At 38.1% G+C, this 19423-nt stretch overlaps 1 protein-coding gene across 3 annotated transcripts in view; it reads left to right on the top strand.

Moving 5' to 3' along the window:
* The window catches only part of EDNRA (endothelin receptor type A), a 63658-nt gene that overhangs the window by 27752 nt on the left and 16483 nt on the right, over nt 1-19423 (top strand). The window contains exon 3 of one of the 3 annotated variants that reach the window (XR_013532868.1): nt 10799-11537. The exons of 1 other annotated variant lie outside the window; for it this stretch is intronic. Coding sequence is in view for 1 of the 2 variants with exons in the window: in XM_002745424.7 (XP_002745470.1) it covers nt 10799-10926 (128 nt within the window). In the remaining variant the exon portion in view is untranslated. The remainder of the gene's footprint in view (nt 1-10798; nt 11538-19423) is intronic. One more of the 3 variants, XM_002745424.7, reaches the window with a different exon arrangement.

Raw genomic sequence — 19423 nt, 5'->3', positions numbered from 1 at the left:
TTTTATGTAAATTTTATGTTGAATGTGTTAGGTTTTTTTGATTTAGATAGGAATTGCACTGATCCTTTAGGCGAATTTGGGGAGAAATTCCATCTTAATAATATTGATTCTTCTTTTGTTAAATATACTCTCAACTATTTTATTCTTTTTTAGTACAGTTTTGAATGGATTTTTTTTTACTTTTGTTTCTAGATTTTTCATGGCTAGTATGCAGAAATGCAGTTGTTTTCTGCATATTGATCTTGTATCCTATGACTTTGTTCAAGTTCTATTTCTTTTGCACCATCAGCTTTTTCCTGAGAATGTGTGATGGCGAAGAGTACAACGACTTTTAGGTAGTTTGGTGCCAGTGTCATGATTCATGCGAAGGCACCAGCAGTTTACCCATCACTGCTTTTGTACTAACAGTGCAAATGTCAACCGGTGAAAAAAGACAATAATCTCTGAGTGTTACCTTGATTTTGCAGACCTCACGGAAGGTTCCTAGTGGTCTGCAGACAACACTGAGAGAACCAGTGATCTAGATCAGGGGTCTCCAACTCCCAGGCTATGGACTAGTACTGGTCCGTGGCCTGTTAGGGACTGGCCACACAACAGGAGGTCAGCGGCAGGCAAGCGAGTGAAGCTTCCTCCATATTTATGGCTGCTCCCCATCACTCACATTACTTCCTGAGCTCTGCCTCCTGTCAGATCAGCAGCAACATCAGATTCTCAAAGGAGTATGAACCCTGTTGTGAACTGCACATGCAAGGGATCTAGATTGTACATTCCTTATGAGAATCTAATACCTGATGATTTGTCACTGTCTCCCATTACCCCTAGATGGGACCATCTAGTCACAGGGAAACAAGCTGAGGGCTCCCACTGATTTTATATTATTATTAGTTATATAATTATTTCCTTATATATTGCAATGCAATAATAATAAAAATAAATGTAATATGCTTGAATAATCCCAAACCATCCTGCCCCCCTGCCAGGTCCGTGTAAAAATCATCTTCCACAAAACTGGTCCCTGGTGCCAGAAAGGTTTGGGACCAATGATCTAGATGGTCTCCTAGCTCCTATACAAGTGTAAAATGCTGTAACTTTTAAAACCTAAGATAAACAGTTTTTACCAGATTTGTCTTTACAACATTTCCTTAAAAGACTGGTTTTCTTGGCAATCAATATTTCTTAGGTAATTGCTACATGTGGAAAAATGTATCTAGTCCTTTGAGAGAGATGGAAAGGAAATAGAACACTGGTCCTAATCTCAAGAAAATGGCAAAAGAAGGCTCTCTGGGTAGATAAGTGTCTAGGAAAGGAACCTGGTGTCACTGTAGGCTGATATATTTGACCTTAAATTTGTTCTACTAAAAATAAACAAAATCCTTATAGTAGAGATACAATATATATCAAACCTCAAGACTAGCAGTAAAACTAGGCAAAAATTTATCATTCTAAACTAGTACAACCTAATGTTTCATTTCCAAATAACCTTAAGACATAAAGTAATATCAAACTAATTTTTACAACTTTTTCCAAAAGCTTTAATTCTATATTATTGTTTATAACAGATCCCTGGTTGGAAGCTTAAAATAGCCACTTAACTGATATGTTTTCTACATTTCATATATAATTCAAATTGTGTATATAATATGATGCTTACAGCTCACTGGACAAATTTACTATTATTTTAGCTTTTCCTTTGAGGGTAATGAAATATTGTTCATATATTCAAGGTAAATAAATAGTCTCAAAGCTTCAGTGGGATTCCCCAAGTCCTGACATCCTTAATCTTTTTAGTTAGAAAAAAAAAAAGGACTAAAGCACTCTTTCATGTGAAGAATGAAAAGAAATTGAGAAAGCAAAACTAATTATATACAGTACAGGGAAGCAGGGAAGGGTAAAGATTAGTTTAGGGATAAATTGAGTTAATAACCGTTTAAGAGAAACTAGTTACAGACTAGAGTTCAGATATGAAAATAATCACACAATTTCAGAGCTGGCAGAGAATTCAGAGAATATCTAGTTCTAGCCTAACATTCCTTCTTTGGCAGAGGAGGGAGCTAAGTATTTCTAACTTCTCCTTCAGTGGGTTCCATCCTTGCATCTCTGCATTTCAACAGAACTTTTGTGGTTTTAATACTCTCAACATCACAAATTGCATTTCCCTAGAAGACAGGCTGGCTTCTAAAACGTTAGTGAGTGAATTATTAAAATGTACGCCATTCTTATCTGAAGTTCCATAACATGATTAGTAACACAGCCATCCTGACTTTGTCTAATTTGCTTTATGCCTCAACTATGACTAATTGTGAAGTTTTATTTTCTAATGAATTTCTGTTATTAAATATTCAAAATCACCTCAACCTTATTTACTATCAAGTCAGCAAGAGCATCAACTTTATTCCACTTTATTCTTCTTTTCCTGAAATACGCATATGGCATTATTTTGCTCATGCTGCATACCGTATCTTTGCTGGCTCATTGTTTCCAACTACACTCAGGATAATTGTGACCATATGACACACTTTACAATAAAGAACTCAAGTTTCTTCAGAATGTATACATTAGATCATTAAATCAGCTGCATGCTTTCAAATATGCCATTTGTTTTCCCTATTTCCTATTCATCATCACCTATATCACTGATAAGATTTTGGGATCCACTACCTAAGTCTGTATGTGGGGATCTCCATTAGTCTGCTTCATCTTACTTTGTTCTGCTTTGGTTTTGCCTGCCTGTTTCTTTTAAATAGGCACTACCATGTCCGACCATAGAGACTGATGATTAAAATCAACTATTAAACTTTTCCACACAGAGCCAGTGTGTGATCCTCCAGCTTTTCTCTTCACCTGACCTAGAGATCGGGAAACTATGTGTCCAAGGATCAAAATCAAAGTTATTACTGAGTCACTGCAGTGAGAACAGATGCCATGGAGAGTTGCCTAACCTGCACAGCACTTTCTGTAAGCAAAAAATGAAGTCTTGTGGAAAGTCAAAAAAAAAAAAATGGGGGACTTATTGCATGTCCAGGTCAGAGCACACATTTCTACAAAGGGAGCTCTGACCCAGATACACAATAAGGCCCCAAAATGTGCTTGTACATTGTTACAGCAAAATACAGGGCTCCACATGGACAATCTTTCCTCTATTCCAGGAAAATCAGAGTTTTTTTCTTCCTAGCATGAATCTTCTCTCCATTATGAATTAAACTTTAAAGTACTGACACATATAACCAGCACAAACCTTACAATTTCAATATTGAGGATACCTAACTTTTCTTCTTTAAAGTTCCATTCTTCACCATCCAATGATCCTTTGGTTGTATGCTTACAAAATAAGTAGAAGCCTCAAGTTCCTCACTTTTGGATTGGTATTCTTACAACAAAGAGAGTTATTAAAAAGAGATGTTTCTTTTGATTCCTATCCTTCAGGTGACTGAGACTCTCAGGGGTGATAAGCACAAGTCTTGGGTGAACAGTCTTTCCTTGAAGAAATAAATCTTCATGGCTCTGAAACCCTGTCTTTAAAAGTTCTTTTCTCCTTGTTTCCTCTCATCCACCTTGTTATTAACATTTATATACTTCAGATTCTAAAAAGTTAAGACCACAGCAGAAACTGAAACACCGAATATTCGATAGTGAAAGATGTGGTTAGTGAGTAGCAACAATTCCATCTCTTTCCATCTAAATGGATTTTAGCAAGAAGCAGTCCCCCAGAATCCATCTCCTACAGGAACTAAAGTTTGTAATTCGCTATAGATCAGCTCCTGTTATAAGTGCTTTTCATGTATTAACTCATTTAATACATCAACCATATGCATGGGCACTCTCTTTATCTGCAGTTTTCCAGAGGAACAATTAACGTGTCTAAGTCATGCCAGGGGACAAAGGCACCCAAGCCTGTTATATTTACTGTTAGGTCACACCACCCTCTCTTTCTGTGGAACACCCAAAGAATATTGCTTAGAGCTTCTTGAGGAGCCATTATTTTGTGCCTATCTTCTAGAACTGAGTTCCTAGACAGCACGGTCTTTTGTTCCTGTATGGCCTGCCACCAGCCTGTACCTGGTGACTTGGACCATGGGTGACCATAACCATGAACCATCAATGGTTGTGGTTCATACTTCCAGATACTCACTTCTGCTAAGCCCTTCCTCTGGACTCTCTTTTCTCTGGCCCATAATCCTCTGCGGTAGCTACCAGAACGATCTTCATTTTATAGAAGAGGAAACTGACAGGCACAGAGGTTAACTAACAAGCCAATGTCACAAGGTCAGGAAGACAGCAGAGCTTTGGGTCAGTCTGCCCAAGGAGTCCAGCTTCAGGGCCCACACTCTGAGCTACTGTGCCAAGCAAGCTGTCTTGAATAAAAGGAGGACTTCTCCATCCCCCAGCTCATAGAGGGCACTCAAGACCACAGTCAAAACCATTTACAGAATTTCTTCTCTACTCTGCATTTATCATACATCCTGAATTCTTGGACTGGTCAGAGGGCAAGAGCCTGTTCAAAGGAAAAGGCGTATGGATAGGGGATAGGGTAGACGCCATACTTTTATGACATTTGTATGAACGCTCTGTCTCAATCCTGAAGCAATTACATAACAAAAGCATAACAAAAGAACAAAATCTATCCTTGGTCACACACGGTGACTTATTTTGTAGTATCTCTTTTGAGATCTGCAGTGGCCAGAGAGCATGTTCTCATGAATGGCCTGTCCTGGGCATCACAAGCTTTATAATCACCTCATTCTGTGCTGTTGGAAGATGTTTTTGATTGCTACTGAGTCGACTAGGTACCAACTTTTACATTCCAGTCCCCCCCCAGAAAGAAAGAAAAACCTCAGAAGCTCAGTTTTTGAAGCCATACCTGGTCAGTCATGTCCCCAAGTGACCCTATAATGATTCATATTGAAGGGAAGAGAAGATTTTCTTTGCTTTGAAGTTTGCAGCTATTACAGACTGTACTTGTAAATCCCTCCTTCCTGTCTAGGACGGGTAGGAGATGAAGGAGAGAAGAATCCCTCAGCCTCACAGGATGGGGTGAGAGGAAAATTAGCACAAAGAAAAATATACCACTTAGTTTTATTTGTACCATTTTAAGATGCCATGACAATAACAACAGTAATGTCCAAGTAATAGGACTAAGTAGCAGGGGATATTAACATCTGGAATGGATAAAGGCACGTAAGTTCATTTATATTATCTTCTTTTTATGGTTGTGGATAAATTATATGTTTCAGTTTATGATTACAAATTATAGCAGTTCAAAATAACTAACATTTGTGTGGTATATGTTTAGTTTGCAGGATTCTTTCATATGCATTATCTCATTTGAGCCCCCCAAATGGGTATCACATCTTTGTGGCAAGTATGAGAACTATCCACATTTAACAAATACACAGACACAGACTTCCAACAGAACTGGCTTACCCAAGGTAACACAGTTAGAAACAGGTCAATCTTGTACTTGAACCTAAGTCTTACAGGTTCACAACCATCTTGAATATAGGGGAGAACAGCCTTATTTTGTAGTGCTAAGCTGGCGAGGCCTGGTAGTAGAACATCTGTTATTGTACTCTGACTTCATGTGCTGATGTCTTTAGGGACTACTTGGGTGAGAGCCTAAGGGGATGCAGGATACATGGCCCCAAACTTTTTTTTTTTTTTTTTTGAGATAAAGTCTCGCTGTGTCACCCAGGCTGGAGTGCGGTGGTGCAATCTAAGCTCATGCCAACCTCCACCTTCCGGGTTGAAGTGATTCACGTGCCTCAGCCTCCTGAGTAGTTGGGATTACAGGTGCACACCACCTTGCCCAGCTAATTTTCGTAGAGGGGTTTCACCATGTTGGCCAGGCTGACCATAGTGCCTCTAGAGCAGTTATCCTCAACGTATGGCTGGTGAACCAGCGGCATTAGCATCACCTGAGAACTTGCTAGAAATGCAAATTCTCAGGCCCTGCCCCAGACCAACTGAACCAGAAACTCTGGGGATGGGGCCTAGCCATCTGTGTTTCAGTGAGCCCTCCTGGGGATTCTGAAGCTGCTAAGTCTTGAGAGCTGCTTCTCCACAGCAATGACTCCCAACCTTGGCTGTCCTTGGGAATCCCCTGGGGGGCTTTAAAGACTACTAATGCCTGTGTCCCAACTCCAAAGAATCTAATTTCATTGGAGTAGGACACAGTTTTTTAACCTCAGCGCCAGTGACATTTTGGGTGGGATGATTATTTGTTGCGGCAGGGGTGGTCTGGCCTGTACATTGCAGAATGTCTTGCAGCATCCCAAACCTCTACCCCTAGATGCCAAAAGCACACCCACCCCCAGCTGAAGCAGGCAAAATTGCTCCCTGGTTGATAAGCACTGGCCTAGGGTGATGGCCAAGGAACTGGGATATTTAAGAACTCCCAAAATAATTATAATATACAGGCAACACTGAGAACTATGCCTCTGGAGAGTCTCTATTAATGAATAGCTGTGGATGTACAATGGGCTAGAGCACAGTGAGAGCTAAGCTTTACAGCAATGTGTGTAAAGTGAGAATAAATCCCCCTGTGGTGAAGACTCAGGCAGTTTACTGAAGACTAAAGCACATGAGTTTTAGGGCATAAATTTCACAATTACTTGGCTCCTTACATTTTTGTTTACTTTCTGGTTGTCTGGTATATTCCAGAAAACTGATGTAAACAGGTATATTCCTTATATTTAAGAGGTCCCAACCAAGTGAGATCTTGTATTGCACTAACTATATTGATGAATGTACATCCTGCATTTGGCTCTATCCATTCTAAAAACAGGGTGCATGTCAGTGTATCATATGGTAAAAGTTCTTACCTAAATCTGTTTTTGACAGGTTAAAAAGTGCAGACTGTCAATTTTATGATGTTGATTTTTATACAATCCAAATCAGCCACACAAATGCAAAATTTCTGTATTAATCTGTGCTGTTAGAAGTGCTTTCATTTTCAGGTGGGGATCGGGGCTTTAACTATATTTCAATTATAGAAAAATCTGCAGAGACAGAACAAAGTCATGTAAAATCCTTGCTCAGCAGATTGCCTCCTGTGTTTCCGTGATTCTTTCTGTGGTGTTCTTCCATGATCTACTTGAGAACAGAAGAATATGATGTGCATTTAGATCACGGGATGTGCCTCACCTCCAAGGGCCTGCCCTGCAGCTCTTAGGAAGGTGGGCAGTCTCAACAGCCAAAAGTGAAGTATCTTCAAGCAAAGAGTGAGTGACAGCCTCTCTGCAGCCTAGACTCTTAAATAGCACAGAATTTTCGCACTATCTCAAACAACTTAATGGCAGGCTTCATTCAACATAAAGAGTGGGAACACTACTTTGAGACACTGATAAACAACTTTCAGATAGAAAATAAATTACAGGATGAATGTGTTTTCAGGGCAAAATTGATACGATCTCATTTCAAACTATGAAAATATTGCCCTGATTTAATGAGTTGGGGTCATTGATTCATCTAACACCTACTATGTGCTAGGTACTGTGTAATGAATGTCCTTGGAAATTATAAATATGAGGGTGGAAAATTATAAATATGAAGGTACATACTCTCTTTTGTAGCAAAAATAAGCTATGACTGACCTGAGGTGTCCGATTAACCCTTTGAACCAATGCGACTTGTCAGTTTGTCGGACTCATTTGGTTTTTTTTTCGTTGACAGGAGCGTGTTAACATTAATGAAATTAGTGAGTTTTTTTGCCAAGGTCTAGGATGTATTCTTCTAAACAGTTACCTATTTATTCCTCTCCTAGGACCTCTCTATTCCTCTCCAGTTACCTATTTATTGCTCTATTTCATTAACATGCTTTTAAAAATCAAAACCTTTTAATTAAGCAATAGAATTGCTCTCCAGAAAACTACTTTGGGAAAAAAAAAAGATCATAATAGGTTACTAAAAGATATTATTTCCATATGTTCCCACTTACTTTATCTTTTTTTTTTTTTTAAAGGCACATGTTTCTATGTATGTAGCATGTTTTCCGGAAGAAAACACACTTAGCAATTAACAGTTGTTGCCTTTGGGCAGGGAGTTTGGGGGCCTTCACTGGAAAGGAGACTTAACCTTTCATTACATAAGCTTTTATACAGCTTAATTTTTACCATCTTTTGTATTATATTTTTAATTTTAAGTGCTAGTAAATAACAGGATGCATTCCCAGTAGTCCTTCAGAAGCTCCAAAGTGCTTCTGCTAAATAAGAGAAAACAAAGTGAGCTACACTGTTTGCCTCCTTGAGGCCTCCTGCTTTTGCTACAACAAAGCAAGCTGAAAGGAGCCTTTGAACGTAGAACTGCTCTAACACTATTTCCATGGAAGAGATTAACAAGCAGGTTCTACTTAAGGTTAGATAGTTAATGAGGGCCTCTTTGAGGAAGCCGCATGGGACCAGAGTGGAAAAGGAAAAAAGGGGGATGTTGCCTAGAGGCAGGGGCCTAATTTCCTCCTAGCAGCATTGGATACTTACTACCCATATGTCCTTTCAGAACAAAGGAGTTACAAGTTAGGGAAGTCTACACAGGGATTACACCTAATAGCATTCTCCAATGATTTCTTTCCTGCCTCTTTATCTATAACTCCCAAGAAGAATCAATGCTCACTCCTAGGAAAAAGAAAAATACCACCACCACCAACACCCCTATTTGTCTCAAAGAAAGACAATTCCATGATCTTTTTGCTGCCCACTGATTCCATGATGTCTTTCTTTTCTGTCCTTCTTTATGCCTAACCCTAACCTAATCCTAATTAAAAGTTTAAGGAAGCATGTAAAAGGAAATTGAGAGGGGAAGTATCAGAGAATCCATGTTCAGTTGTGGTTTTTCTGGATCATTTTCTTAGCACTCGCCACTTAGACCTTTACATGATTTCACAGTCTCCCTTATTAAGCAAGAACATCTTTTTGTTTTCTCTCATTGTTAGATGTGTGAATTGGGAAATCCATTCATGTGGCTATCAGGGTCCTCTTAATCTCCGGGAATGAACAAACAATTCAATGGTTCCAGAGCATATCCCGTCACAGTGCCTACACTGTTTTAATTACATATCTGTGGTCTTTGAAGAATTATAATTCTGGGCCAGAATTCTACATTCTTATTCTATAAAAAGTAGTTTTCAGGTTTTCTTGTTTTGATAGGGTGATTCATCCCAGAAATAGTATTTTATGTCTTTACTTGCACCAAACAAGTGCAACCAACAATAACCAGCAGTTAGCAATGGCATAATTATTTGTCAGCTTCATGAAAACCAAAAGAAACAAATGCAGTGTTTGTGCGAAGAGTTGTGTGGTTGTCCTTGGACAAAAGTTTATGAGGAAATTTTGAGAGGACACCAATCGAGACTATTTATAGTGAGATGAAGAAGAAACCAGAGGCACAATTGGATTGAAGAAAAATGTTCTTTTCGAAAACTATTTAGAAGAAAGGGAACTAAGCTTTAAAACTAAAGAGAAAAAACTTCTGTAAATAAGTCCTATAGGGTCTTAGCCAAAATAACAGAATGAGAGATTATGCTGTGTAACCAAGTTCTCAAAATGCATAGGTTCTGATTCTTTATCTACAGGGTACTGGTTTCCCAATCTCTTTCAATGGACTCGTGTTTGGACCATACTGACCATGAAATTAAACCTCGCATCATCTTTTGGAAATAGTAGAACAGAAATTCAAAGTTTATCTTAGAGTCACCATGGCAAAAAACGTTACAAAAGAAGAGAAAAAGGCGTGTTTGTCAAGTTAGTAGGATACTGTTTCCTAGTGAGTTAAGTTTAAATTGAGTTACTAAACAAAAAAATTAAAAAGGAAATCAATACCATTTTACACTTGAAAAGGCATCATATGTTCAGCAGGAACTTTCTTCCCCCTTTTAGTAGCTGAGCTATTATTTAAGCCCATGCTCCTAGTATAATACCTAATTAGACAAATACAGAGTACTGGTAGCTATTGTTAAATTGTGTTTGCTACCCATCACAGCCACTAGAGGGTGTCCACTCTTGCCTTGCAAACAAGATTGGAAAATGTCAACATGGAAGAACAGATTTTTCTGCAAATGCTACAAACAGATCAAGGTAACCACATTTGTCTGTATAGTAAGGCGACCGTTTGAGCCTAAATAGGGAAAAATCACTTACATCACATCTACCAAAGCAGAGTCAGCCCCTTAAGTGCAGAGGATAAGGTAAGTTCAAAGTGGCTTTAGCTATTAGCCAGCTGCCAAAATTAGTAGCTTCTCCACCACTTTGTTTTTTTCCAATATTCTCCCTCACCTTTCATTCATAGTTTTGGCTGCTTGTCAGGAGATAATATAACCTGCCAATGCCAGTACTGAAATGATTTGCTTTACACATGGTTTGGTAAGCATAGATAAAAAGCCATTGCCTGCTTCTCAATTGAGCTGTCTCCCAGAACCCCAAACTTTTGCTACTGTTTGAAAAGTAGGCAGCATGACTAGCTGATGTGAGATCAAAGGCACAACTCTTCTGTTATTAAATTGTATTATATAACTATAATATATTTAATATATATTAAGTATGAATTATATATTAAATATATATCATAATATATTCATGTTACTATATACTAATAATTATAATATATTCTCTATATCTTTCCAGACTAAAAATTGCTGAGGCCTTAAAATGTGAAAGAAAATAATAACAATAGTAATACTCTTTTGCTACAGTGCTAACTGAAAAGAACAATGACTAAAATTTAGAAGTTGGGACGCAAAACTAGAAATGTAAGTGCCCACATGCTCCATGCCAGCTCTACCATTTCTTACCACTGTGTCTCCTTCTTTCAGCTGCTGGCTGGGCGCTGGCCTTTTGATCAAAATGAATTTGGCGTATTTCTTTGCAAGCTGTTCCCCTTTTTGCAGAAGTCCTCAGTGGGGATCACCGTCCTCAACCTCTGCGCTCTTAGTGTTGACAGGTAACGTGGCTCTTTCCCTTTGCTCTTTGCTAAGCTTAGAAAAGCATTTTTCTCAAAAAGAGGAGAGGTCAAGAGAATTGGTGCCTAGGACAGTTGTTAATTAGCTTCAAGTGAATTAAAACATTCCACCATCTTGCTTTTACTGTTTAAAATTGCCTTCCATATTTGCTGATTATTAGCCATCTTTGGATCAGGCAATTATGTACCTAGAGCATTTTATCAATAATACTCATTTAACACCCTTTTGGCAACAAAGGAAAAATTAACATATTAGATGGAATAAACTTTGTGAAAAGGAGATTCCAGGATATGCAAATCCTGTATTTCACCTGGTAAATTTATCATTAAAAAAAATGATGGTACTGTTCAATTATATCTGTAATGTTAAATTACTTGAGTGAGTGGTAAGTGACCATATTGCTATGTTCTTCTCCCTGTCTTTTTGAATCCCTGAAATGTTTCATAAGTTTTAAAGAGAGCAAAACCAGAAGCATCCCTTTATCCATTTCTGAAACACCCATCAAATATCCTGAAGTCCTTCCAGAATCTGCACACATGATCATTAAGAGGTCTCTACAGAAGCCCTTCTGAATTCTGTGAACTTCTAAATGGTATTTTCTTTACCTTCTGGTTTTCATAGTATCAATTATAAAGAATGAAATTACAAACTTTATAACACATTCTGTGGTGCTCTTTTTAATATAATCTCACACAACTAGTGTATAATGGCCTGTTTAACTGGCCTATATACAATTTAGAAGAGGTTTCCATGCTAACTCATTCTCTGACAATCACTTTATGAGGGAACCAGAGTCTCATAATTATAGAAATAAAAGGCCCACTCTCCTAAAGAACATTAAAGTGTTTACAGATATTCTGTTAGTTTACACTTATATTATTGTTAGGACCAAAATTGTTACTGTTAAAACATAAAAATGTGCATTCAGTCAGTAATTAGAATGGTATCCTTGATATAAATTAATGGCAGCTGGACACAGTGGCTCACACCTAGTAATCCCAGCACTTTGGGAAGCCAAGGTGAACTGCTTTCTTGAGCCCAGGAGTTTGAAACCAGCCTGGGTAATATAGTAAAACCCTGTCTCTACCAAAAATACAAAAAAAAAAAAAAAAAATAGCTGGGCATAGTGATGCATGCCTACAGTCCCAGCTATTTAGGAGGCTGAGGTGTGAGGATCACCTGAGCCCATGAATAAATAAATAACTATAACTGTGAAACATGAAATAAAACTGTTTAGTATTTAAAGATAAAATACAAAAAAATTTTCATTAGTAATTTAAACTGTAATCATACTGTTGACAAAATATTCCCATTACAATGGTAAACACTAAGATTAGAAATAATTTCATCACCGATTACTGAGACTCTTCAGTGATTTATAGGGAAATCTAGGGTCTCTCTGGGTTACTTCTAGATCATATTAGATATTAAAAGCTGATGCATAAAACACATACTGTAGGTGGCCACTGTATAATCTCCACCTGACTAAATAGATCATGGTACCTTAGCCCATTTCTCTAAAAAGTTGAATAAACACTTATGACATGAATTTGATTCACTAATAAATTCTCACTCTGATGTTCCCACTCCCAGTATCCCAACATCATTTCTTCTTTCATTCAAAGTGTTATCTTATCTAAAAATTAAAGGCAGTCAATTGCATCTATTACATTACTAATAAAAGTAAAATTTTTCCTGTATTCATCAAGCTGCATATCATCAAGTTACCATTTCTTTCAGAGATGTAACCATTTATTTTCATTATAATATCTAATTAAACTTTTTAATTATAATTCTAAAATTCATGTAGAGAGAAGAAATGAAAAATAATCATGACACTTTGGAAAAAAAAATGTGTCCTACACACGTTCTTTCTATATGATTTTCCTTTTTGTTAAGATACAGCATCTTTCTCTGTCACCCAAGCTAGAATGCAGTGACCTATATGATCATTTTAAATGCTATAGAGCTACAGTGTTTTAAACAATGTAATGCAAACCCATTAACACACTGACAAATCACTGGGAAAACTTGACTCAGGTGCTGGAATACACAAGCATGTATTAGTAATATAGGCTGAAATCATTTTGAATATAATGGGTGAAGGAGAAATGTATTAATAAATAATGCTATTTAGCCATCTGAGGGAAAAAGCATGTTAAAGTCTTATGCTACGTATCAATAATATTTATAATGATTACCACTTATTGAATATTACTGTCAGGCCCTATTAAAAAATACTTTACAAAAATTAGTTTAGGGCTGGGTGAGATGGCTCATGCCTGTAATCCCAGCATGTTGGGAGACCAAGGCAAGTGAATCACTTGAGGTCAGGAGTTCAAAAGTAGGCTGGCCAACAGGTGAAACCCCAGCTCTACAAACAATACAAAAATTAGCCGTGCATGGTGGCAGGCACCTGTAGTCCTGCTAAGGCACAAGAATTGCTTGAACCTGGGAGGCAGAGGTTGCAGTGAGCCAAAATTAGACCACTACACTCCGGGCTGGGCAATGGAGTGAGACTCCATCTCAAAGGAAAAAAAAAATTATGTAACTGTGATAGTTGGTGCTATAGTTATCTCCACTTTACAGATAGGGAAGATGAGGTTGAAAGAGATTAATCAAGGGCCAGGTGCAGTGGCTCACCCCTGTAATCCCAGCACTTAGGAAGACCAAAGCGGGTGGATCACGAGGTCAGGAGTTTGAGACCACCCTGGCCAACATGGTGAAACCCTATCTCTACTAAAAATAAAAATAGCTGGACATGGTGGCTGGTTCCTGTAATCCCAGCTACTCAGCAAGTTGAGACAGGAGAATCGCTTGAACCTGGGAGGTGGAGGCTGCAGTGAGCTGAGATTGTGCCACTGCACTCCAGCTTGGACAACAAGAGCAAGACTCTGTCTCAAAAAAAAAAAAAAAAAAGAAAGAAAGATTAATCAAGTCAGCATGGCTACTAAGTATTGTAGCCCAGTAATCAAATGTTGGTAGTCTGCATTCTTAACCACTATACTCAAGCACGTAAAAAACTCAAACCATTGTTGACGAAGAAAGCCAAACTCTGAAAAATCATTGAAGGGATTTATTCTGAACCAAATGTGAAGATCACAACGCGGCCTCAGGAGGTCCCGAGAACCTGTGCCCAAGGTTACAGTTGAATTACATTGTTGCTGAGTTACAGTTGAATTTTATACATTTTAGGAAGACAGAAGTTACAGGCAAAAACATAAATCCATACATGTAAGGTTTACAGTGGTTTCACCTGGAAATGTGGGACATCTTGAAGTGAAGGGTGGGTGAGGAGGGCAGGGCAGTGCTTCCAGGTCATAGGTGGATTCAAAGATTTCCTGACTGGCATTTAGTTGAAAGAGTTAAGTTTTGCCTAAAGATTTGAAGTCAGCAGAAAGAAGTGCTTGGGTTTAAGATAAGGGGGGTTGTGTAAACCAAGGTTCTCTGTAGATGAAGCCTCCAGGTAGTATTAGAATAGATGGTAAATGTCTCTTATCCAATCTTAAAAGGTACCAGACTCTTAGTTAAATCTCTCCTGGATCAGGAAAAGTCCTAGAAATGGAATGGAATTCTCTACAGAATGTGAATTTTCCCCACAAGAGATGGCTATACCCGGCCATTTCAAAACAGGTCAAAGAAATATCTTTTGGAGTGAAATACTCCTGTTTCTTTTAGGGCCTTCTCTCTGTCATGTTGCTATACTAGAGTATGGTTTGGTATCTCACTGCTACAGAGAGTCTGTTTTGTTAGTCTTAAGATCGATTTTAATGTTAATGCTGGCCAGTTGGGCCTGAATTCCAAACAGAGGAGAGTGTAAAGAGGCAGATCCAATATCCCCTTCCCATCGTGGCCTGAACTAGTTTTTTAGGTTTCTTTGAAATCCCCTTGGACAAGAGGAGGGGTCCATCCAGTCATTGAAGGGGCTTAGAATTTTAATTTTTGTTTATACTGTAAAGCAGTAGAAGAAAATAGACTATCTTTTTGATCTCTGGAAAGGGAAGGAAGACCCCTCTGAACTTAAAAAGAATAGTAGAAATTCTGGATAAAATTATAAATTTATTTTAAGAGATCATATTTTAAAACCTTCAGATTAAGCATTCATAAAAATTAAATAATAATAATAATCAGCTGGGAAATATTTGTCACCTCTCTCACAGGCCCAGGGGGCAGAGCTGGTTCCTCCTTACTTTTTTGTTCTGCCTCCTCTTTCTTCCTTGGGGGAAGGAATCTCTCTGAGTATCATTGTGCTGAGCTTCAATCATGCCAGTGTTGAGTCGGGGAGATGGGGGAAAGTTAGGTCATAGATTCCTTTATCTAGTGTAGGGTCACCTCACCCATACCACCTCCTCTCTTCATCTCATGCATGAAGAAAAATAAATAAGATGTTCCATCACAATAACTCGTTGTGTATCAAATGAAATGTGAGTCATTCTTAGTTAAAAAGAAAGCACTGAAGGAAGGAAGGGAAGGAAAAGAAAGAAAAGAAGAGAAGAAAAAGAAAGAAAAAAATAACATGAATAACAATCTATCTCATATCAAAATAACACGAAGAATCTATCTCATTAAGATTTGATCTGAGTTGTAGTTCAAGGAGATGAACTATTTTAAAATTCCACTCTCAGAAAAATCAGCCCTAATCCAAAAGGTTTTTCCTTGAAAATAAACTAATGAGTCTCTGTTCCCTAGACCCACACTTGACTATTTTTACATTTCACTTGGTATTGACCCTAAGCTTCAGGACTTGTATGTAGTGAATCTATTTGACATTTCTATTTCAAAAGCTTTCACATGAGAGAATGAATCATTCCCACTTAATTCTTGAAGATAAGATTCCACTGCTTTATCTCTTCATTCGGTTGCATTATATTCTACTACAAAACACACACACACACACACACACACACACTCTTTGCAAAATAAAACAAGGAATAAAAAGAGTTTGGAACTTGCTGCAGTTTGTGAATTCCTGCTTTCTTTTTATGAGCTGAATAAATTATGGCCCAGGACAAAGTGTTCCCATGATTTTTTTACACAGCATTTTTAAAATATAATTATTATCTCACATTTCAGAGTTGTTTGAAAGAAAACAATGAGAGAGCAAGTTCTATAGTATTTATTTACTGTTTCATTAATCAATGATTACAGAAAGATGTAAGATCAAAGAAAATATTTAGCTTTCTCGCTATCAGCTTTTAATCTGAATAAGGTAAACAGGACTGTAAGAGAAAGCACATGATTTCTACCAGAATAGGTAGGCTTTCATTGCTAATTTTAACTATGGGCTTGTCTTTTTGAATAATTTCAAAATAATTTTGTACTTTGAATAATTCCTCCGTAAATCTAACTTCACATCCTTAGTCATTTGAGAAAAAGATAAAACAGGAACTAAAGAAATTCAAAAACAAATTTTGACCCCTATCCAGCTTTCTCAGTGAAATATTTTAATTCTAAGGCAGTATACTTCTAAAATGAATAAACTTTTCCCAACAAAAATGAATAACCAGCCATTACCAGCTATTAAAATAGGTATTTTTACATCCTGTAAGTGACAAGTTTTATACATTACTTTGTTTGGAGGCCAAAAAAAAAGCAGCAGCAGGAGTGGGGTAGGAGGGCTTACTGCTGTTCTTTGTAAAGTCATGTTTAAAGTGGAAGATGATGATGATGATGATGGGGTCAGACCAGTAAAAAGGCCTGGGTACATATCCAACTTGTTAAAACTTGCCTGGGGAAGAAGGCTGTAAAAAGATAAACCTCTTTTAACAACTATTTAAAAGAGTGATGTGTAATTAGATATTTGGAAAAGTTACAAAGATCCATTAATAAGTCAGCTTTGTTTTATATGCCTGAAAAGCTGGTGTCAGTTTTTGAACCCATCGTTTCAAATAATTGCTGAGTGGTCTCTGTGGTAGTCTCAAAGATATATCCTAACTCAAGAAACATGAAGGTGGTTTTCGGAAAAACCTCTTTGTTAGAGTTGGACTTGGTTTCTCCTTATTTTCCTAGTGTTATCGTTTTCTATTGCTTCATGACAAGAGTGAAGACCCAGAGAAAGGGTCTGAGCCAGAAGACATGAGCTGGGAACTGGACAAAGTCCAAGCTGGCTAAGCCAATGGGATCTTATCTGGGGGTCCATTCGCATTGCACATAGTTATTTATTCTTTTATCTTATTCTATTGTCAAGATCAAGGAACTGGTTCATTTTGCTACCTTATTTCTCTTCCATAACTACCCCGAAACTTAGCACTTCAGAACAGCAACCATTTTATCATATCTCACTATGTTGAAGGTCAGGAATTTGGGCAATTCTGCAGCTCCTTGTCACTTCTGCTGGGGTTGGTGGACTTCGGCTGGCTCTGAGCTTGTGTCAGGGGTACAAACACTCACACATGGCTGGCACCTTGGCAGGGACAGCAGGAAGTCTGAGCTCAGCAGAGTCCCTCTCCCACGACATGCAGTCTCAGGGTCCTCTCAAAGTTTTTGCTCCAGCAGGCTCAAGGCTTCAATGTGAACCTGCCACTCCTTTCAGAGGCCAGACCTGGAACTGGCAAAACATCATTCTAGCCACAGTCAATTGATCAAAGGAATCACAGGCCAGCTTAATTTAAGAACTCAGCTAAGCAGGGCACGGTGGCTCACGACTGTAATCCCAGCATTTTGGGAGGCCGAGGTGGGCAGATCACGAAGTCAGGAGTTTAAGACCAGACTGGCCAACATAGTGAAACTCTGTCTCTACTAAAAAAAAAATACAAAAATTAGTTAGGCATGGTGGCTTGTGCCTGTAATCCAGCTACTTAGAAGGCTGAGGTAGGAGAATTGCTTGAACCTGGACCAGGGAGGCAGAGGTTGCTGTGAGCTGAGATTGTGCCACTGCACTCCAACCTGTGCTACAGAACGAGACTCCATCTCAAAAAGAAAAAAGAACTCAGCTGAAGAAGTGGTAAAGCATTTGCAGCTCTCTTTTAAGTCACCGCAACATATTTCTCTTCTAAACTGGAATTGGCCAAGCAGTTGCAGTAGCTCAGCCTATAATCCCAGTGCCTTAGGAGGGTGGCTGAGGCAGGAGGATGGCTTAAAGTCAGGAATTCAAGACTAGCCTGGGCAACATAGTAAGACCCCTGTCTCTACCTGACTATGGTGGTGGGCACCAATAGTCCTAGCTACTTGGGAGCCTGAAGTACAAGGATTCCTCAAGGGAGCACAGGAGTTTGAGGCTGCAGCTATGATTGTGCCACTGCACTTCATCCTGGATGACAGAGTAAGACCCTGTCTCAAAAAAAGAATTCTTCCTGCCAGTATTTAGCCTCCAAACCTCTGTATAGTATGAGAGACATAAATCATAACCATTACAAATGATCGACTTTGCTGTGAATTAAAGATGTGCAAAGGTTAAGATAGAAGTGGCACTGCACATTATGGAAGTGGCAAATAAAAATAAATAATAAATTCTAACACAGGCAAGCATTCATTGACAGGCACTTGGTAGAAACTTCTTTTTTAAGGTATGTGAGCCACCTGTTTATTCCCTTGATCCGGTAATTCCACTCAAGATAATTAATCCAGAAAAATAATTCAGAAAAAGAAATTGTGTGTACAAACAAGCTTATAGGTGTCTTATTCACGACTGTGAAACACTATCAATGATGTCAACATAGAAGACAGATTTAAGTAAATTATATCAAGATCTTGTTATACTGTGTAGCCATTCAATTGATAAGTGCCATGCCCATGTAGAAACAAACGAGAGTATTTTTCATGTAAATAAAGCTAAAGCTAAAAATTGTGAGTCATGTGATTATAGTCTATTCAAACTATGCCTATGAGAATAAAAACAAGAAAATAATAAGAAAAATAAAAATAGATGTTGTTGAAGTGTCTTTTGAATTCAACTTTTATTTTATAATGTTTTAAAGTTCTTTCAATAATAAAAATTTTTAAACTTAATGATTGTCCCAGACCACACCTTCAAGAGTTAATAAGCATGCATTAAACGCCTCTGGCCTTAAAAACATGTAAAAATCTATTTATAAACACACACACTAACAAACTTCTTTACATGAATAAAATATGTATTTTATATTTTTATTTTGGCCTATCACATGAAAGGATACAAGGTGATGTCATGGGAAAAGGCTGTACCAGGAGTTGGCAGGCCTGAGCCATGGTCCAGACTCCCCAGGTTCACTGGAGACCAGGCAGAGAATGCGGCAAGATGCCAGTTCTCAGGTTCCCAACGGGAACAAATGGAGCAGAAAGATCAGCCCATAGATCCCTCCTTTAAATTACTGAATCGGACCTCTAAAGATATTAGCTTTTAATCTGTGGCCTAATTCGTGGCTAGCTTGAAAAATAAGAAAATGGTCAGAATGTAGTGTGCCATTAGCTTTGGTCAATTAAATAAGGTATATGTGAGGTAACATGCATGAAAACACCAACGAAAAGACCCTCATTCAACAGGTATTTATTCAGCATACA

Source organism: Callithrix jacchus, chromosome 3 (genome assembly GCF_049354715.1).
Source record: "Callithrix jacchus isolate 240 chromosome 3, calJac240_pri, whole genome shotgun sequence".
NCBI classification, from domain to species: domain Eukaryota; kingdom Metazoa; phylum Chordata; class Mammalia; order Primates; family Cebidae; genus Callithrix; species Callithrix jacchus.
Note: the sequence above shows the minus strand (reverse complement) of the source record. Positions and strands in the feature narration are given on the sequence as shown.